General features: G+C 50.6%; 2 protein-coding genes across 4 annotated transcripts; both read right to left on the reverse strand.

Moving 5' to 3' along the window:
- Positions 1 to 247: 247 nt before the first annotated feature.
- tprn (taperin) lies at positions 248 to 15,730 on the reverse strand. Of its 3 annotated transcripts, none has more exons than XM_047050964.1 (4): positions 13,574 to 15,730; positions 3,917 to 4,124; positions 3,103 to 3,227; positions 248 to 2,722 (listed from the first exon to the last, which is right to left on the reverse strand). In XM_047050964.1, the coding sequence occupies exons 1-4, from the start codon at positions 15,548 to 15,550 to the stop codon at positions 2,660 to 2,662; spliced, it is 2,373 nt and encodes a 790-aa protein (XP_046906920.1). In that variant the 5' UTR covers positions 15,551 to 15,730; the 3' UTR covers positions 248 to 2,659. The 3 variants fall into 3 exon arrangements, with proteins under 3 accessions (XP_046906920.1, XP_046906922.1, XP_046906923.1); XM_047050967.1 differs by lacking the exon at positions 248 to 2,722 and having other exon boundaries at positions 3,140 to 3,227; positions 3,917 to 3,938; positions 4,037 to 4,124; XM_047050966.1 differs by lacking the exon at positions 3,103 to 3,227 and having other exon boundaries at positions 248 to 2,680; positions 4,040 to 4,124.
- A 1,989-nt stretch (positions 15,731 to 17,719) lies between these two features.
- On the reverse strand, positions 17,720 to 19,053 carry tmem203 (transmembrane protein 203). The gene is made up of 2 exons (XM_047050969.1): positions 18,947 to 19,053; positions 17,720 to 18,466 (listed from the first exon to the last, which is right to left on the reverse strand). Exon 2 carries the CDS (start codon positions 18,155 to 18,157, stop codon positions 17,741 to 17,743), a length of 417 nt encoding a protein of 138 aa, XP_046906925.1. The 5' UTR covers positions 18,158 to 18,466; positions 18,947 to 19,053; the 3' UTR covers positions 17,720 to 17,740.

Consider the following 19,053-nt stretch of genomic DNA (forward strand, 5'->3'; position numbering starts at 1 on the left):
TGTGCCGGTGTGTTGCTGTGGTGGGATTCAGTACGAATGAGTCTCCCTGCTGTCTCTCTGGTGTGTACATGCTGAGTTAATTCAGGAGACTGGAGGTTCAAGAGGGAGCACTGTCTATTCTCTTCACAGGCCAATCATCAACACATCAAACATTAGGATTTATGATCATTCAAGTAGACCCAAAGTTAGACCCAAACTGTGAATGTCTGGAACAAACATGAAGGATGTCACAACTTCACACAGATGGTTCAAGGGTTCATCTATTTATTTAACTTTAATTTGTACAGTTCTGACATCTTTTTTGTTGCCCAAATTAACAGGTACAAAGTTTTACAGTAAGCACATCTCTAGGATGTTGAAGACTCAAGACAGTGAGGAAGGAAAACAGATGAAGCTTTCTAGCTACAGTATGACTTATAAGAACCGTTTCTTCGACAGGGACAGACAGAAATACAACAGTCCAAGGCAGAACGAATGTGGTTAAGTATCGATAACCAAACATGTTTTTATCATCTGCAGTCATTAAAGTGAGTCGGTCTCTATGTCCTCATGGCGGCCATTTTATATTCCTGCTGGTGTCACATGAGACGGTCACCGGAAAATCACACAGGAAGGCCTGTTTCCTGGTCCCTCGCTTCCATGGAAACCACGACCAGGAAGACCCAGTTCAGGACCAGCTCCTGGTCTTCATGGGGAGTCTGTCCTAAGAGGCATGACTGTATGTGATGACTCCGTGACCAACCGCTCAAGCTCGACAGTCAGAAAGACGTCTGGTACATCTGTTGTGGCAAATCGTCTGAGGACATGGCATAAACGGGCAGTGGTTTCGTCGGAATCATCTTAATGCCTCGGTCTTTCTACACGCTACCGTCTCGGTGAGATCGAGACGCGGGTCAAACTTCTGAGATCCCTCCTCGCGAGTAGCCGAACACAGCGAGCACAACGACAGTGCAAATAAAAAGGACACATACAAGTTTACATTGAGACACGGTTGTACATAAAACTGCTCAGTCACCCAATCTCACAAAAGCACTATAACGTTGGTTCGTTTCAAACCACGTCCATCGATATATGAAAATATGGAAAAGCATTAAGTAATGCAGATAATAAATTATGGTTAGGAACTTCAAATCGGAGTGTAGAAACTGTACATCAATACTGGCCAAAAGGAGAAGATTTGTGAATGTTGAGTGATGTGTGGCCACCAAACCACAGCTACAGAAACACTTGCATCCATTGGCATTATGAGTAAAAAATATTTTTTGAAGACTTGGTGCAATGTAAAAAAAGAGTATTTTTTTATAATAATAATAATGGAAAAAAACATTGATTACATCATATTTTACCACAGTCGTTAGATACAGACACGTGGATGAACACACCCCATCCTGCATCCTTCATCAATCAACCAACCAATCAACCAACCAACCAATCAAGCAATCATGACTAAAACGAACTACTCTTTCTCTGTGGAATGTTTAAGTACACTAGGCTCTCAGGAGAGACCGGCACACATTCAGTCTGCAGTTCACACACACACACACATACGCACGCACACACACACACAGTCTCTGAACGAGTATCCCAGTCTGCAGTTCTGAAAGGGACATGAGCCCTTCTGCGCCTGCCATCAGATCTACACAGCGTTTTCAGTTACACAAACAAGTGTCAGACATGCAGATTTGAACTATAGAAGGAGAGAGAATGTTCTTCTTCCTGCTAGGGTCTGTGGGGGCAGAAGCACTTCCCGTTTACAGCAGGAAGATGGTGGCGGTGGTGGTATTCAGATAAGGGTTTATGAAGACATTCATACCCTGGGACAACTTATGTGTTACGATCCTGCTTACATTCCTATCCAACCATCACACGCCTCGCATTACCCCACAATCCATCCTCTGATGGTCAACTCAGTCATCTTCAGCAGGTCTGGAGAGGTGGGGGAAACCTCCAGCAACGCGGTGGGTGAAGGTAACTCTGGCTCTCTCATGGTCAAAGTCCAACAGACTGAATTCAGGCTCGTTCTGAACCCACATCCAGACAGAAGCCTTTAGAGATCATCAACATGCGGATACAAAAAACGAACAAAAACACAACAGGCTGCGACTGTGGCACCCTTTCACTGTACGGAGTCTGTTTTCTGTTTCTTCTACTGTCACTCACAGCGGTTCAGACCACTCCTAGCAGAACGTACGGAACGCATGGAGCTCCGGGCGTACATTCTGGAACTCCGGAACGTGTTAACACTAAGAGCCAGAGACGGGCCCAGAGACGGGCCCTGCTGCTCTGAGGGAGCTGGTCACTACAGCACTGTCTCCGGGAGGGAGGGAGGGAGAGGCGGAGATGGAAAGAAGGGTGATGGAGTGCTGAGGCAGGCAGACAGGGTGGAGCTGGACATGAGTATTCCAGACCAGGGAGCAAACTGCTCTGTGGCGTTACTACCTTCCCTAACAATCAAACTCAGTCAGTCCAAAGCGATGTTCCTCAGAGCAACAGGGAGAACAGAGGAGGACAGATGCACCGATCAGACTGAGAGCACAGTCCAGCTGCTCGGGGTTATCTGTGATCATTGATTGATGTCTGGGGCTGAAACTGATGGAAGAGTGATGGAGAGGAGTGCTTAGACGGGTTTGGAATGTGAGCGTGGTTCAGTCCAGCTGGATCAGAAGTAGAGAGCGGGCTCGCTGCCGAAGTCCGACAGAGATGAGCAGTCTGCAGGAGTCAGCTGAGTGAGAGAGAGAGGGGAGATAGAGATAGAGAGAGCGAGGGGAGAGGAGAGAGAGAGAGAGAGGGAGAGAGAGAGAGAGGGGGAGAGGAGAGAGGGAGGGGAGAGAGAGAGGGGAGAGAGAGAGGGGAGAGAGAGAGGGGAGAGGGAGAGAGAGGGGGGAGAGGAGACAAAATGAGGTAAAGAGGATTGGAGAAAGGGAGAGAGAGAGAAAGTTATTAATGTAAAATACAATTACTTTGTATCTCTTGTGCTATTGAAAGTGATTTGTTCAATTATTTATAGTTTCTGATAGTGGTACCTATGTTTGTCGCTTTAGATAAAACCGTCTGCTAAATAAATCAAATGTAAAAAGTAGATTACGTAAAATTCTTCCTCACCATGACATCTTCTGAGATCTGTGTGCGCTGGGAATTAGCGTCCCCCTGGTACGCAAGGTCATCGAGCTTGTGTTCCTGCCAGGTGTTGAAATCCACCGTGTGTTTGGGCGTGTAACTGGACAGGTCTGAAACACAGAACAGTCAAACATTCAAACGTTTCACAACATGCAAATGAGCACGATGTTAGACGGGGTTCTCGTAAACACACGTTTCCTTTAGGAGTCTGGACGACCTTGCCAGCTGTATGTGTTCAATGTACAACCAAGGTTATCAACAGAGCTACTTTTTACGACTGATGCATGTTTTTATGGAGGCGAAACCAGATAATGTGTGAGGCAGTAACTGTAGTTAGTCGTTATGCTACACTGACCTGTTTAGACACAATGCTATAGTTCTCTAACTGACCAGTAGGTGTCTCCCATTCTACACAACTCATATCAGTTCCTACATAAGCTCTAACAGGCAGTTCCATTTTGCTACTGGACTGGACCAAATTTATTATTCTGCCTTATCTACCTACTCTCTTTCCATAAGAATAGATTTGTTCAGCCGGTTAAATTCAGCCCAACCTCTGTCCTGACTGACTCCATTCCCCTTTCTCTCTTGCTCTCTTCCTCTCCCCTCTCTTCCTCTCCCCCTCTCTTCCTCTCTCCCCTCCTCTCTCCTCTCCCCTCTCATCCTCTCTCCCCTCCTCTCTCCCCTCCCCTCTCCCCCTCCCTTCTCCCCCTCTCCTCCCCTCTCCCCCTCTCATCCTCTCTCCTCTCCTCCTCACTCCGCTCCCCTCTTCCCCTCCTCCTCCTCCTCCTCTCCTCACCAGAGCTGTTGGGGGGGTGAGAGGGGGAGCTGCTGAGCCCAGGCCGGGGGATGTGGATGCGGCCCACTATACTACGAGGCTCTTCCTCCTCTCCTCTCTTCTCCCCCTCCTCCTCCTCCTCCTCCTCCTCTCCGCTGTCCCACACGCTGCTCTCCGACGGGTACTCGTAGGTGTTTTGGAGGCTCGACTCGTTGAAGGAGATCTTCAGCTGAGAAACAGAGAAGGGAGAAGGACTTGAGTCTCTCGGAGGACAAAAGGAAACACATACACGGCAGGGAGAGTGTAGCTCAGGGAGAATTCAGCTTTGTGTTAAAGAATTCAACTGTTCAACAAACATTTGACTGTTCAAACCTCCGCTGCAGCGACTGGCTGCTGGTTTGGATAAAAGCGTAGCCTGAGATGAATACATGGCCAGTTAGGCATTAACAAGAGCATGACAACTAGAGTTATTTTTACTATCAGGCAAATTACCACTTGTTTCCTGTCACTACATCTACAATGGTATGTTCATGGTGAAGCTAAAAATAATAACAAGAGCTTCCTCACAGTCATACACTACTAGCTACACACACACACACACACACAATATACACTACTAGCTACACACAATATACACTAACAGCTACACGCACACACAATATCCTACACACGCGCATATAAAAGGTTTACTGTGCATTCTAAATGATTAATGAATAACTTAATCACTACAATAAACACTAAAATGTTTAATTTGTTTCCTTATGACAGTTTTGGAGACAGCCAGTATCACGTAGTACCACTGTAATACCTGAAAGATACAGATAAATGTGCATGTGACAAGTTCAAAAGTTCATTTACCCCGGAACATTCTCATGTGACCTGGAAGGACCAGTGTGTTTACAGGTGTTCATCTGCACGGTGTAATCACTGGTGAACGTAGGTCACTTTGGACAAAACTGTTAAACTAACACAGTTATCGTCGTGTGGTGTGAGTGAGGTCTGTTTCTGCTGGTGCCCAGACCGGGAGGCCTGGCACCGGGGCTGATCCCAGCCTGTCGGCAGCTTGTTAGACATCTCGCTCTGGCAAGACTTCAGAGCAGAGCAAACACGGCACCGCGAGGAAGGTGGGGCGAGAGAGCTTGTCAACATGGGGGGACACGACCGCTCACTTTCCAGAAGCGAACAGTCATGGTTTTCGAGCCCGAGTGAAACTTAAGACCATTAAGCCTTTAATAGATTATTTTCAGATAATATTGGACCGGTGATGAGAGGATGTTTAATACAGGCATGCCACTGAACTGCTCCCATGGTAAATACTATGCACACTCACTTCCCACGGATGAACACACACACACACACGTTTCATGTCCCAGCAGTCAGTGGATGGAGGTTCCCCTCTCCAGGCCCTGCTCTAAATCTGCCCTAATCTCCATCACAAGGATCGGCCTCTACGTACCCCAGCCCTTACCCTAGCCTCTACCTACCCCAGCCCTAACCACCCCCCTGTGAGGGCGGTGCCTGTCAACAGCTCAGTTTGTTATGGCCGCCCCCCCCCCCAACCAGTAATGAACACCGGGACAGTAAATCTCTGAGGGCTGAATCCTGTTGTTATCCCAGACTGGTGTCCTCTTCAGCAGCACTCTGACCAACTCCCCCCTCCAGCTCCTGGCCACAGAGCACCGCAGACTTGAAAATACGATTTTTAATGTAGGAGCCATGGTGACCCCCTTCCTCACTCCCTCCTCACTCCCCCCCCCCCCCCCCCCCCCCCCCCTGCTCTCCTTCACTGGCATTTCCTCCGGCCTCCAACGTCCTGTTTTAAAAGCGTTGTCCGTGCCAAACAAGTGCATCAATAAATCAGGCTAGCTGGTGAGTAGCTTCTCCTCTCTTTCTAGTCCACTGCATCTCTCTCTCTCTCTCTCTCTGTCTCCCCCCCCCTCTCTTCCTCTCCCTCCCCTCCAGACATCTCCTCTATGAGAGCAGTTTATTATGGAGCAGACGACCCTGTCTCTAGGCTGTGGGACAGGCCAACAGAAGGCCGATTCAGGCCTCTGGCTCTCCCCATTCAGAGCTGCACACAGACACACACACACACACATACAGACACACAGAGAGAGACACACACAGAGAGCAGTGACACACAGGACCTGATTGTGTCACTGCTCCACAATTACCACACAACTAGGCGGAAGCGACCGGGGTGAGGAAAAAGGCGTGAGGAGGTCTCACTGCTGCTGGGAGCAGACACCGGCTCCTTAAAGGGTTTAAACACTGGTGATCCTATCAGGCGGAGAGAGAGACTACAGAGACAGAGAAACAGACCAGGAGAGAGACAGGGAGGTAGGGAAAGAGAGAGAGGTAGAGTAGAGGGAGAGAGAGATGGGGGATAGTAGTTATGGTGAATAGGCGAGAGATGAGATGGGGGAGAGTAGTTATGGTGAATAGGCGAGAGATGAGATGGGGGAGAGTAGTTATGGTGAATAGGCGAGAGATGAGATGGGGGAGAGTAGTTATGGTGAATAGGCGAGAGATGAGATGGGGGGAGAGTAGTTATGGTGAATAGGCGAGAGATGAGACGGGAGTCGGGCCAGATATAGTTTCCAGGCCACCCAGCATGTCCTGTCCTTGTTTGGAGACTAGATGCCTAGTGCCACACCCTCCCTCCCCCTCTCTCTCTCTCTCTCTCTCTCTCTCTCTCTCTCTCTCTCCTCTCTCTCTCCTCTCTCTCCTCTCTCTCTCCTCTCTCTCTCTCTCTCTCTCTCTCTCTCTCTCTCTCTCTCTCTCTCTCTCTCTCCTCTCTCTCTCCCTCTCTCTCCCTCTCCCTCCTCTCTCTCTCTCTCTCTCTCTCTCTCTCCCTCTCTCTATAACACACACACACACACAATGTAAGTGAGTGTGTTTGCTGGCTTGTGTGTGTGTAAGGGTGTGCCTGGGTGTGCATCTCTGTGGTTCGTGTGTATATGTGTGTGGTGTGTGTGTGTGTGTGTGTGTGGTGTGTGTGTGTGTGTGTATGCGTTGGTGTGTGCTTGTGGCACAGAGAAGCAGGAATGCCAGAGCTGTGTAATTGCAGTTTGTCAGGGGGGGCAGCGAGTCAGGGGGGCAGCGAGTCAGGGGGGCAGCGAGTCAGGGGGGCAGCGAGTCAGGGGGCAGCTAGGCAGAGGGCAGCTAGTCAGGGGGCTGCTAGTTAGGGGGCAGCTAGTCAGGGGGCAGCTAGTCAGGGGGCAGCTAGTCAGGGGGCAGCTAGTCAGAGGGCTGCTAGTCAGGGGGCAGCTTGTCAGGGGGGCAGCTAGACAGACTGACCAGATGGTGGTTCGTGTTAGACTGCCAGACCAGCAGGGGACGCTCTCTTTCTGTCAGTCCAGCACACAGGGTGGGGCGCAGGAAGATGCACGCGGTCATGGAAATGTGTGTGCCCTCACACACACACACACTCACACACTCCAACGTGTGGGAGGAATCTCTCTCTCCCCTGGATGCGTGGTCTAGAGAGAGACAACATGTGAAGTCTCTGTTTACTGAGCATGTCTCAAGAGAGTGCGTCACACAGAGAGTCCAACAAGTGTCTCCTTGTTATCAGGGTGGGATTAGCCTTTCATGCTGGGAGTTATGACTGACGTGTGTGTGTGTGTGTGTGTGTGTGTGTGTGTGTGTGTGTGTGTGTGTGTGTGTGTGTGTGTGTGTGTGTGTGTGTGTGTGTGTGTGTGAGAGTCACAGTCAAGGAGAGGGCAGATCCTACACAGTGTTTGTTTTCCTGCGGAGTTCTTGGATACGCAGCCATAGAGGGTCATGTGACCAGGTCATGTGACCAGGTGACATACAGGTTACGTGGTTTACATAGCTATACCTTCAGTCACAACAGTTACACTTTACATTAAGGTTAACCATTTCACTAATCAGGCAACATATTACCACGTAACCATGGTGCCTCTGTACCTACAACTACATTGTAGGTACAGAGGGGAAAGGGATACACAGAGAGAGAGAGAGAGAGAGAGAGAGAGAGAGAGAGAGAGAGAGAGAGAGAGAGAGAGAGAGAGAGAGAGAGAGAGAGGGAGAGATCAGGAGAGAGAGATCGGGGGAAAGAGAGAGAGACCCTTTCCTGTCCCACTGTCCTAATGACAGGAGCCATGGATATAGTATGTGTGGGAGAGAGGGAGAGACAGAAAAAGATGAAGAGACAGAGAGGGAGGGAGAGAGGGAGAGAGAGAGAGAGAGAGAGAGAGAGAGAGAGAGAGAGAGAGAGAGAGAGAGAGAGAGAGACAGAGAGAGAGACAGAGAGAGAGACAGAGAGAGAGACAGAGAGAGAGACAGAGAGGGGAAACGGCTACTAGACGAACCACTAAAAAGATATGAAACCAACAGGAATGGGAGACTGAGAATAGAAGCAACATACTGACAAACCCACACACAAAGCAGAGAGAGCAGCCATGTTCTCAGTGCTCGGTGATCTTCATCCGGTGAGGTCAGAACATCCACACATATCCAGGCTAACAGGCCTGACCTCCACGTCTGTACGTGACAGGTGCAGGCGGGCTGAGGTGGAGAGCAGAGCAGAGCAGAGCAGGGCTGAGCAGAGCTGAGCAGGGCAGGGCTGAGCAGAGCAGAGCAGGGCAGAGCGGGGCTGAGCAGAGCAGAGCAGAGCAGAGCAGAGCAGGGCAGAGCAGAGCAGGGCTGAGCAGAGCAGAGCTGAGCAGAGCAGGGCTGAGCAGAGCAGGGCAGAGCTGAGCAGAGCAGGGCTGAGCAGAGCAGGGCAGGGCTGAGCAGAGCAGGGCTGGTATTAATACATGCTGTTCTGTCTACCCACTCACTCTTCGCTCCGCCCTCGCCGCGCTTCCTTTACAAACCTCACTCCATCCTGCTCTCACACACACTTTCTCCTTCTCGCTGTCACACATACGAGCGTTCACACACACACACACACACACATACACACACTCACACAAGGGGGAGCCTGAATTAAACATGAGTATGACAGTGGGGTTTAGTGGCTGAACTCTAATTACACCGACACCGAGGGTCTATAGTACTGGGGAGAGAGTCTGTATGTTTGGTGTGTATGTGCGAAGTGTATGTGTATTTGGTGTGTGTGTGTGTGGGGGGGGGGAGGGGAGTATGCAGCACACACACACACACACACCTTTGTGTAGCTCCTGATGGAGATGTTGTTGAATGACACACACACACCCTTTTATAGGTGCAATCCACTAGTGACAGTGACAACAAGCTTGAAGTGAGGTGAGAGGAAGTGAGGTATGAGGAGAGGAAGTGAGGTGAGAGGAAGTGAGGTATGAGGAGAGGCTGCCGGGTGGTAAATAATTAAACAGGATGGACTTTTACACCTGTGGTATCTCTGCAAGGTGCACCTGCTCTGGGTAAAGGGTCTATTGACCGGATCGAGTCACATGTTTAGCGACGCACCCCTGGCAGCCCCTTCCTGCTGTGATGTGGCAGCTTGAAGTGGAGTCAAACACCAGATCAGACACACCTTCACAGGTGACTTGAGTATAAGTTGGAGACAGATCGTACCTAAAAGGGTAAATGGTTTAAAGACGCTTGAGTTTGGCTCAGTGGATGGAGCATTTGACTGCAGATCAAGAGGTCGCAGGTTTACATTTCCCTTTGGATAAAACGTCTGCTTATAACACAAGATCATTACATATTAAAACATTTCTAAGTTGCTGTGTTGAGATCAGAGCTTACAGCACACACACCTAGACCGCCTGCCAATAAATCTACCTTGTGTGTTAACGCCAGGAAAATAGTTGGCGTGTATTTAGGTCAAACTGTGTAAGCAGCTTGCTTAACGTTTGAATGAAGGTTATTTAGCCTGAATTCACAGCAGGCAGTCTGAACTAGCTGCCCATCAGAATGGCACGGCCACCAAAGCTTCAAGCCGTCAACTTGAACGAGTAGACCTCATTACAGAAATAATCTGTCGTATCCATTACAGGTGATTCGGCTGAGTGGGGCACCGGTACTTTGCTGGGAAAACAGACAGACCTTGAGAAAACAGAACTGGAGAAAACAGACAGAACTGGAGAAAACAGACAGAACTGGGGAAGTGTCAGGAAACTCAACCACGCTCCACTCCCCCTCTCTTTCCCTCTTCCTCTCCATTTCTTTCTCTTTCGTTCTTTCTTTCTCCCTCTCTTCTCTCTCTTGCTCTGCCCTCCCCCTCTCTCTCCCTCCATGATCCCTGCTGGTTGACTTCCAGCACATGAGCCTGTCTTCCCGTTCCCATAATAAATAGTCCCAGAGAAAACCAGCCTTCAAAAACAACCACTTCAGCTCTTCCACGTCTCGCTGGCAGCTGTGTGTGTGTGTGTGTGTGAGGACAAAGAGGGGAGCCACACACACACACACAACTCTGCAGCAGGGCGGGTGGAAGCTACACGTCTCAAATAAACACTGATGTGTGGAGAACAAACCTCCACAGTATGGCAGGCAACAGATGCCAAGTTTAGCCCTCCGGAAGATACCTGTTGTTCGTGACGTAACGTGTTCACCGAACAGAAGCATTTATCCAAAGTGACTCACAGTACAAAGGGGATTTGAACATGCAACATCTTGAACTGCAATGCAATGTTCCACCACAGAGCTATGTCCATCCACCACTAAGCTATGCCACCACAGACGGTACCCTTCTCTCTGAGCCGCATCCTGTGTTGCTACTTAAGTGGATTCTTAGCGGACATGCCCTCGTTAAAACACGCCTGGTAAACAAATAGACAGCACAGTCGTTCCTTTCCTACATGAGCCCAGGTCTTCTATACGTTACAGAGTCCTTCTGGATTTCTCCTCATGCAGATCAGAGCTGCAGCAGAACGCACAAAGACTCTTCTTGACCTACATAGCACGTCGTAATTCCTGCTGTCATTCCTTCACCACCAAACGAGGAGAGGAGGAGAGGAGGTAGAGGATGGAGAGAGGAGGCCACAGACACTGTCCCGGCCGACAACCAGGATCAGATACCACCCACAGAACGGGCCTTGGAACAGCCACCATGAGGTCAGAACTCAGAAAACATTTCAGTGTCAATTTAACACCCATGTTGTTTACACAGGTCCATCTCAATCTCGAGAGCAGACCAACATGATGACAAACCAAGCCAAACAAACACTTCTACTGTTAGATGAACACTTTGAATAAAATCAAGAGGCCATATATGAGGGAGTGAGAAGGTCCACTCAGGAGACGTTGTAGGAGGGTAGCCAGATCAAGCAGTTTCCCCTCCCTCCTCACGTTCAGGACAGCCAGTCATTCTCCCTCTGGTCACAGAACAAGCACTCCTCGTTCCCCTGTTAAAACATTTTGTATGGAAACACTGCGTTCACAAACCCAACCCTAAACGCAGAGAGAAAACCAGACTCGCAAAAAAAACAGGGCCAACAAATTCCACACAAATGACATATAGACCTGCCCTTGATGCTTTTGTAATTGCTTGTGGCCCTACCCTGGGTTTCTACCCAGAGCCTTGGCCGCTTTGAAAAGATGACCGGGAGGACAAGCACGCACAAACAACAAAGGGGGAATTTGGTGGAGCCCAAACGTAGCGTGGGTATAATGAACTGAACAGAGGACAAGGACAAAAACACTGAATGCTTCTGAGGGGCCTGGCCTCATTAATGCCAGTGTTCACAGTCTCTTGACAGCACACACACATAAATACAACCACACCTACACACACTCTTGGGAACACACACATCAACAGGAACACACACTCAGACAGAGCAAGGCGTGACCAGGCAGGTGAGAGGACAGGTAATACTCAGGATTAGAGCAGTGCAGGGCTGTAGTCCAGGTGTGTGTGGAGACACACACAGCCCCGTGGCCTAGATTCACGTCTGGTAATCAAAACCCAGAAGGTAATGACCGTATCTGTTTAAACTGGGCTGGCCGTCATCAGGTGATATTTAGATCATATTGTAAACACAATGTCATAAACACAGCAATCCACAGCTTCTTCCATTGAAAGACGAGGGGACGTCTGCGCAATTAAAACATGTAATGTAACATGTAACACTGATGTGTACCGAACACTGTATTCTACACGTCCATGTGTCAGTAACCAGGAAGATACACAAACTTCTCTTTTGCTGCAGGCAGGCTAATTGAGTTTTTCCACTGTAATTCAACCTCTAGGCAACACCCAGGAACGTCTGAGGTCATAGGTGAACCTGTCCCTTAACAGGCAGCTTACAGAGCGTGTGTGAGAGGAGGGGTCTCCCAGCTCTGGGAAGGTGAGCAGGTGAGCAGGTTAGAAGGTGAGCAGGTGAGCAGGTTAGAAGGTGAGCAGGTTAGAAGGTGAGCAGGTTAGAAGGTGAGCAGGTTAGAAGGTGAGCAGGTGAGCAGGTTAGAAGGTGAGCAGGTTAGAAGGTGAGCAGGTTAGAAGGTGAGCAGGTTAGAAGGTGAGCAGGTTAGAAGGTGAGCAGGTTAGAAGGTGAGCAGGTGAGCAGGTGAGCAGGTTAGAAGGTGAGCAGGTTAGAAGGTGGGCAGGTTAGAAGGTGAGCAGGTTAGAAGGTGGGCAGGTTAGAAGGTGGGCAGGTTAGAAGGTGGGCAGGTTAGAAGGTGGGCAGGTGAGCAGGTTAGAAGGTGAGCAGGTTAGAAGGTGAGCAGGTGAGCAGGTTAGAAGGTGAGCAGGTTAGAAGGTGGGCAGGTTAGAAGGTGGGCAGGTTAGAAGGTGGGCAGGTTAGAAGGTGAGCAGGTGAGCAGGTTAGAAGGTGGGCAGGTGAGCAGGTGAGCAGGTTAGAAGGTGAGCAGGTTAGAAGGTGGGCAGGTGAGCAGGTGAGCAGCAGGAGCACAGGACCTGCTGACAGCTTGACGGGATTGTCAGGTAGAAACTCCTCAAGCATGTCCTAACCCACTCAGACACCTGCACACGTACACACACACACACACAGCCTCAGCCTGTTTAAGCTGCTCTAGGTACAACGCAACAACAACTGTTAATACTGTGACCAGACCATGACTTTGACCACCGCTTAATACAACAACACCATGGAAGTTCTGCTGTTCTTTCCGTACGCACTGTTCATTGGTCGCTTTGCATGAAACAGGCTGCTATCAAACAGGAAGCAGGCTGGTTTAGTTTATGCGGCCTAACAGCGACACAAGCCACTAACAGGTATAGCTGTCCCATATAGGTGTAACATCTATACCAGGTGTATAAGAGGTGTAGAACAGGTGTAACAGCTATACCAGGTGCATCAGAGGTGTAGAACAGGTGTAACAGCTATACCAGGTGCATCAGAGGTGTAGAACAGGTGGAACATCTATACCAGGTGTATCAGAGGTGTAGAACAGGTGGAACATCTATACCAGGTGTATCAGAGGTGTAGAACAGGTGTAACATCTATACCAGGTGCATCAGAGGTGTAGAACAGGTGGAACATCTATACCAGGTGTATCAGAGGTGTAGAACAGGTGTAACATCTATACCAGGTGTATCAGAGGTGTAGAACAGGTGGAACATCTATACCAGGTGTATCAGAGGTGTAGAACAGGTGTAACATCTATACCAGGTGTATCAGAGGTGTAGAACAGGTGTAACATCTATACCAGGTGTATCAGAGGTGTAGAACAGGTGTAACATCTATACCAGGTGTATCAGAGGTGTAGAACAGGTGTAACATCTATACCAGGTGTATCAGGACAGCTCCAGGCTTCAGGTCTGCTCACCTTCTTGCCCGTGGAGCTGGTCTTGGAGAGGCAGGAGCGCCCCAGTGAGAGGTACCCTCCGATCACCTGGATCTCCTCCACAGCAGGGTAGCGCTTCTTCAGCAGGGAGCCCAGCTGGGCGAAGGGGGCCGGGGGGGGCGTGGAGGCGGGTGTTGCCCCTCCAGAGGGCTCCTCCTGGGGCTGGGGGGATGTGGTCTGAGGCTGGGGGTCGGTCTGAGGCTGGGGGTCGGCTTGGGGCTGGGGCTGGGGCTTGCGTTTAGGCACCACAGTGAAGGTGTTTCCTTTCCTCTTCTGGACCACCGGGCTAGGGTAGGGGGGTCCGGGCTCCACGTCAATGTCGTCTATGTTGGTGATGGGGAGGTGCTCAGAGGGGGGGGCCTCTGGGGGGGGGGAGGAGGGAGGGGGAGAGGTGGGGGCAGGGGTGACGGTGACGGTGGGGGAGGCAGGGGGAGACAGGTCTGGAGAGGGGGAGACAGGGATGGTCTCCTCTTCTCTGCTAGAGGGCTCCGGGCTGGGCGTGGGGGAGAGGGACGTGGGGGAGAGGGGCGTTGGCACTCCGGGGGAGGGGCGGGGTCTGGCGGGGCTGGGCGGGGCCGTGCTGCCCGGGGCAGAGGCGTGGCGCTTGGGGACGACCGTGAAGGAGTTCCGGGACTGGAGGCGCAGGTTGGCGAGGGCCCGGGCCTGGAGGTCCCCAGCAGGCAGCTGGGAGAGGTCTGGGCGGGCCGCTGGGCGGATCTCGAAGCTGGGGGAGGGAGGGGAGGCCGGGGAGGGGGACTCGGCACGGACGCGGAGGATCTCTGAAGAGCATGATGGCACCTTGGGTTTGGAGGCCGCCTCGGGACTCTCCCAGCCTCCCCCACTGACGGTCTTGGACCCGGAGGGAGACGGGGGCTGTGGGGCCCCCGTGGAGTCCCGGGGGGCCAGGGGGCCCTGGAGGACGGGGGAGGACCAGCCCGGTCGGACGAGGCTGCGGACCGGTGACCCCAGTTGAGGGTGCGACACGTACTTTGGCACCAGATCTGGCTGTGGTTTGGGTCGGGACCTCGACCTGTTCGCACTGCTGGTCTCCAGGTCCAGAAGGTTCTCTGTGCTGCGAGACTTGGGTTGCAGTTTGCCGTAGTTGCTGTCGAATTTCTGAAGCATGCGGCTCACCATGCCCTGACCGTCTCCCGTCTCGAGCGAGCCCTCATAACCCGGACGACCCAGCGTGCTCAAGTTCTCCTCGCTCCTACTCAGTGCCGTGTCATAAATGACCACTTCCTTCGCCCGTATCTCAGTAACCGCACTGCCTCTCCGATCCAAAAGGTCGTTGAGGGAGCTATAATTACCAACTCCATTCTGCTGAAGCGTAGACGTGGATTTGAGTCCACTTGTATCCGGGAAATAGTCCGGATCGGACTCGATGATAATGATATTCTCTGCGCGTATAGTCCGTATTCCAGGAACACTCCCATACAGTTCCAGTATATGCTGAACCGGACGAGAGGCATTCTCTCTGTCCTGCCGTTTCTTCCGTTCCTTCTCCAGTTTGATGAACGGGTTCTCTTGCAAGGGGCCTAGACTGTCCTGCAGAACCAGGCTCTCGTGTCCCCCGTCCTCCCTCGCCGTTCTCTCAGCAGAGTCGTTAGCGTCGGTGGCAGTCCAGGGGTCTTTGTTTGTTTTCACCGGCGACAGCTCCGGGGAGGTTACGGTGCTACTGCCACGCTTGCCTGCGAAGTGCTGGCTTGCTGGGGCTACGGTGTTGTTCCGACCAGCGGCAGCGCAGCCTGTATTGTCTTTTTTGGGGCCACTGCCGTTTCCCGTTACTTCGCCATTAACCCGCGATGAGCTCGCGCTAGGGCACGGCTCGGCTGCACCTGCTCCTGCTCCGCCACCCTTCGCTTTCCTCCGCTCGAGAATCTCTCGTTTCCAGGCCGGCATCCTCGGGCTCTCCTGGCCTGCCTCTTGGCGGAGGACACGTACCTCTCCCCCAGACATTGTGGAACGAGAGGATAACGTCTCCGGGGCAAGGGAGAAGCTGTTCCCCGGGCTGGGACGGAACCCTATATCCTGTGTCTTTCGCTGTACCTGCAGCGCCGAGTAGCCTACCGTACACACACATACATCACCTCGGTCTTTCTCTGCCTTCTTGGGTTCCTCCTCCTCCCTCCCTCCTCTGTCTGGGTCTCCAGCCCCGCCTTCCGCACCTGTAAACCTACAACGTCATCCTCCAGTATTCAAAGCCGCGCCTCCCAAGGACTAAAGGAGCAACCTCATTTGGTGATAGCGATTAAGACACTCCTACTTTAAACATCTTGCTCCACCCCCTAACTACATCTCCTCCCATTTCTATTGTTGAGCAGGCAAGGACGACCTGTCAATCAAGTATCTACGTCCCACCCCTTTTTACTATTTAACCCTTTCAGTGAATTGATTATATTTCGTCCCACCCGTTGTTTGTAATCTTATACAATACAAATGTCCCCATCGCTTCGAAGGGTGCTGTTTACATTACACACATAAAATCTAACTATAACACAGCTTCAAAATAAGTGGACGAGACGCTGTGTGAGTCGAATTTGTCATCGCGTTTATGTGACGGTTTAGCTGTTTGTGGACCAACCCAGTCACTTAAGGGTTTAATTCGCGTTAATTCAGCAGCTACGTCTATGATGCCGGTGCCTTCCGAATAATCCGACTGGGATAAACACATTAGGAAATAAATTAGGTGGTATTACGGAGTTCTATTCTTGGGTACAGCTAGTAGGAGATTATATTGTTTCTCATCAAACATTTATCACCGCACAGTCACTACAAGCTTAGAATCCCAATGAGCCTCTTCGCACAAGGGCAAAGGAGAAGAGCGTGCACAATGCTGTACCGTGCTTCTGATGCACGAGATTATTTATGGTCCATGAAAGTCTATGTAGGTTGCATGCAGAGAAACAGTGAGCAAGAGTGACAAATAAAGAGTAAGAGAGAGGGACAGAAAATTGGAGTACTGTTGAAAGATTTCATAACTTTTGAATAATGAATGAATGAACCCATATTGCTATATTCCCCAGACTGTTTCAGTAGGGCTTTTACAGGACGAGGCGGAAGTTCACGTGAACAGCTCCACAGGTCCAACACCAATGACAGGAATACAACACAGACAACATGAGCAACCCTCCCTACACTTAACTCCCACGTCTCAGTAAATTACAACATTTTGATGTGTCCCTTACTCAAATTGTCATGTCAAATAAAACTAACAAATTATATTTACTCATAATAACGTCGTTTTAACTATGACTCGCTGAGTAAAGCTTATCCTTCGGTGAAATTCAACTTTTTATAACTTAAGCTTTAGGCATAAGAAATAAGAAATTGTCAAGTGGGTCAAGTCACTCTCCACAAACGGTCCTCAACGTAAGTAGCGCCATCTTGTGGAAGAATTTTAATCACAAACGCACAATGGGGCAGACAGGTCGATTACATTTGATTAATTGTAAAAATCCCATAGATTCAAGCATTTATAACAAACAATGGAAAAAGGATATCTCTTATGGGATAACTGATCAAAATAACATGATAAACTCAACAAGGTTAAATGTTGATGGTTTATTTACACGTATATAAACAGCAATAATACAACACAGGTACCAAAAAAACAAGCAAATAGACAAACAATAATATTGTTGGTGCAAGTCGAGTTACGCTTAAAAAAAAGACTATTTCCATTTGCTCAAACTCCATTCCCTATCCCATCAGTCCCCCAAAACGAGTCCTTTTTTTATCAGGAATGGCTCTTTGAAGGAAAAAAAACAATAGGCAATGAGTGCATGCTTGGGCATTAGGATCAACACACAGACCAGATACACTTGGTATGAATGAACAGCAGTAATGTTCAGCGGACAGCCAAGCACGGTACAGCATGGAGAGATGTTCTGCTCAGAGACCAGACGGCGGGTAAGAGAGGAATGAGATCCATGACTTAGTCAGAAGACACTCCCAACATACCCAACACAGTCTGACACACGTGCGTGTGTAAACCTGGACCTTCTGTGGCAGGGGGGGTCGTCCTCCCCCCCCCCCCAGGGCGTCAGGGGGGAGTCATCCTCCCCCCCCCCCAGGGCATCAGGGGGGTCATCCTCCCTCCCCCCCCCCCCCCCCCCCCCCCCCCCCCCCCCCCCCCCCCCCAGGGCGTCAGTTGACGCGGCAGGCCCTGATCATGAGCAGCTGCAGGAGGATGAAGAGCGGCGACACGATGAGGCCGAACCACAGCTCCCTGGCCTTCTCCTGCTCCGCCAGCTTCTGACACAGCAGCACCTCACACACCAGCTTCAGGCTCAGCACCGTCAGCACCCACAGCAGCCTCAGCACCGCCAGACGCTTCTCGTTCTCCTGGTACAGGCGGATGGATACGATGGCCGTGAAGTAGGTGCTGAGGCCGTCGGCGGCGAACAGAGGCACGAAGACGAGCCACCAGCTCATGGCGGGGGCGAACAGGTCGGCACGGAGGGCCACCAGCACGCTGAACACCAGCAGAGCGCACAGGTGGAGGAAGAGCTCAAAGGTGGCGAAGCCCAGCCACTGAACCAGCTCACGCAGGGAGAACAACATGGTGGAGGAGGGAGGAGGGGCCGAGAGCAGAGTCCTCTCTCTCTCAGGGACGGACTAGGGGCGAGTCACTGGCCCAGCGTGAGGGGGAGGGGCTCTGTGCGTAGGGTGGGGACATTGACGTCGGAACTGGGAGTCACAGGTGGGGGCGTCCTCGACTAGGACAGGTATTGTGGACGCAGATGGTCCCAGAATTCACATCTTTGAAGTTGTGTGAGGGGTTAGTGAGGGTGACAGGTGAAAGCTTCAGATGGCTGGAGAGCTTTGAGGGCGTCTCTGGGACTTGTAGTCTTTCTCCAACCACACTTCAGCCTGTCAATGCAAATATGCACGTCCATATTAGAAATCATTTTTTGAAAGAAACGTATTAAAATGACCTGTTGTCAACTTAATTCACATCAGCTAGCAGATGACGTTGATCATTCTTGTTACATTTGAACAAAATGTTTAAGAAATTATGAATAAGCTGAATGTACCTTGATGGCTTGCAAAGCAAGCAAGATGTTACCCTTTCATAGGGTTGTACAAAATCTAGCGACAGTTCGTTCGCATATATTGGTAAACAGCAAGTCTACCTTAAAATATACGAGCTAAAGCAGAAGCTTAGATCACACAAATAAAATGTTCGCTAACGCGAGGATAGTGCCTGAATGGCTAGCGACAACAGCTAGCTAGTGAGAGTGCTGTCGTTAGCCAGCTAGACAACTACCTTCGTAACGCCACCACACCCTGCATGTAGTCATGTATTGATATGCATTCAGGCGTAGTCCAAACTTGAGTATGTCATTTTACCTTCATGAGACTTGAGTATTTTGATTCGGTTTTATCAAACAACGACTCATCTTCCGAATGTTTTTCCTGTCCTCAGCCTTCCTCCGGTTTTCGCATCGCGAGATCTC

The sequence above is a fragment of the Hypomesus transpacificus genome, unplaced genomic scaffold, assembly GCF_021917145.1.
Source record: "Hypomesus transpacificus isolate Combined female unplaced genomic scaffold, fHypTra1 scaffold_133, whole genome shotgun sequence".
In the NCBI taxonomy this organism is placed as follows: Eukaryota; Metazoa; Chordata; class Actinopteri; order Osmeriformes; family Osmeridae; genus Hypomesus; species Hypomesus transpacificus.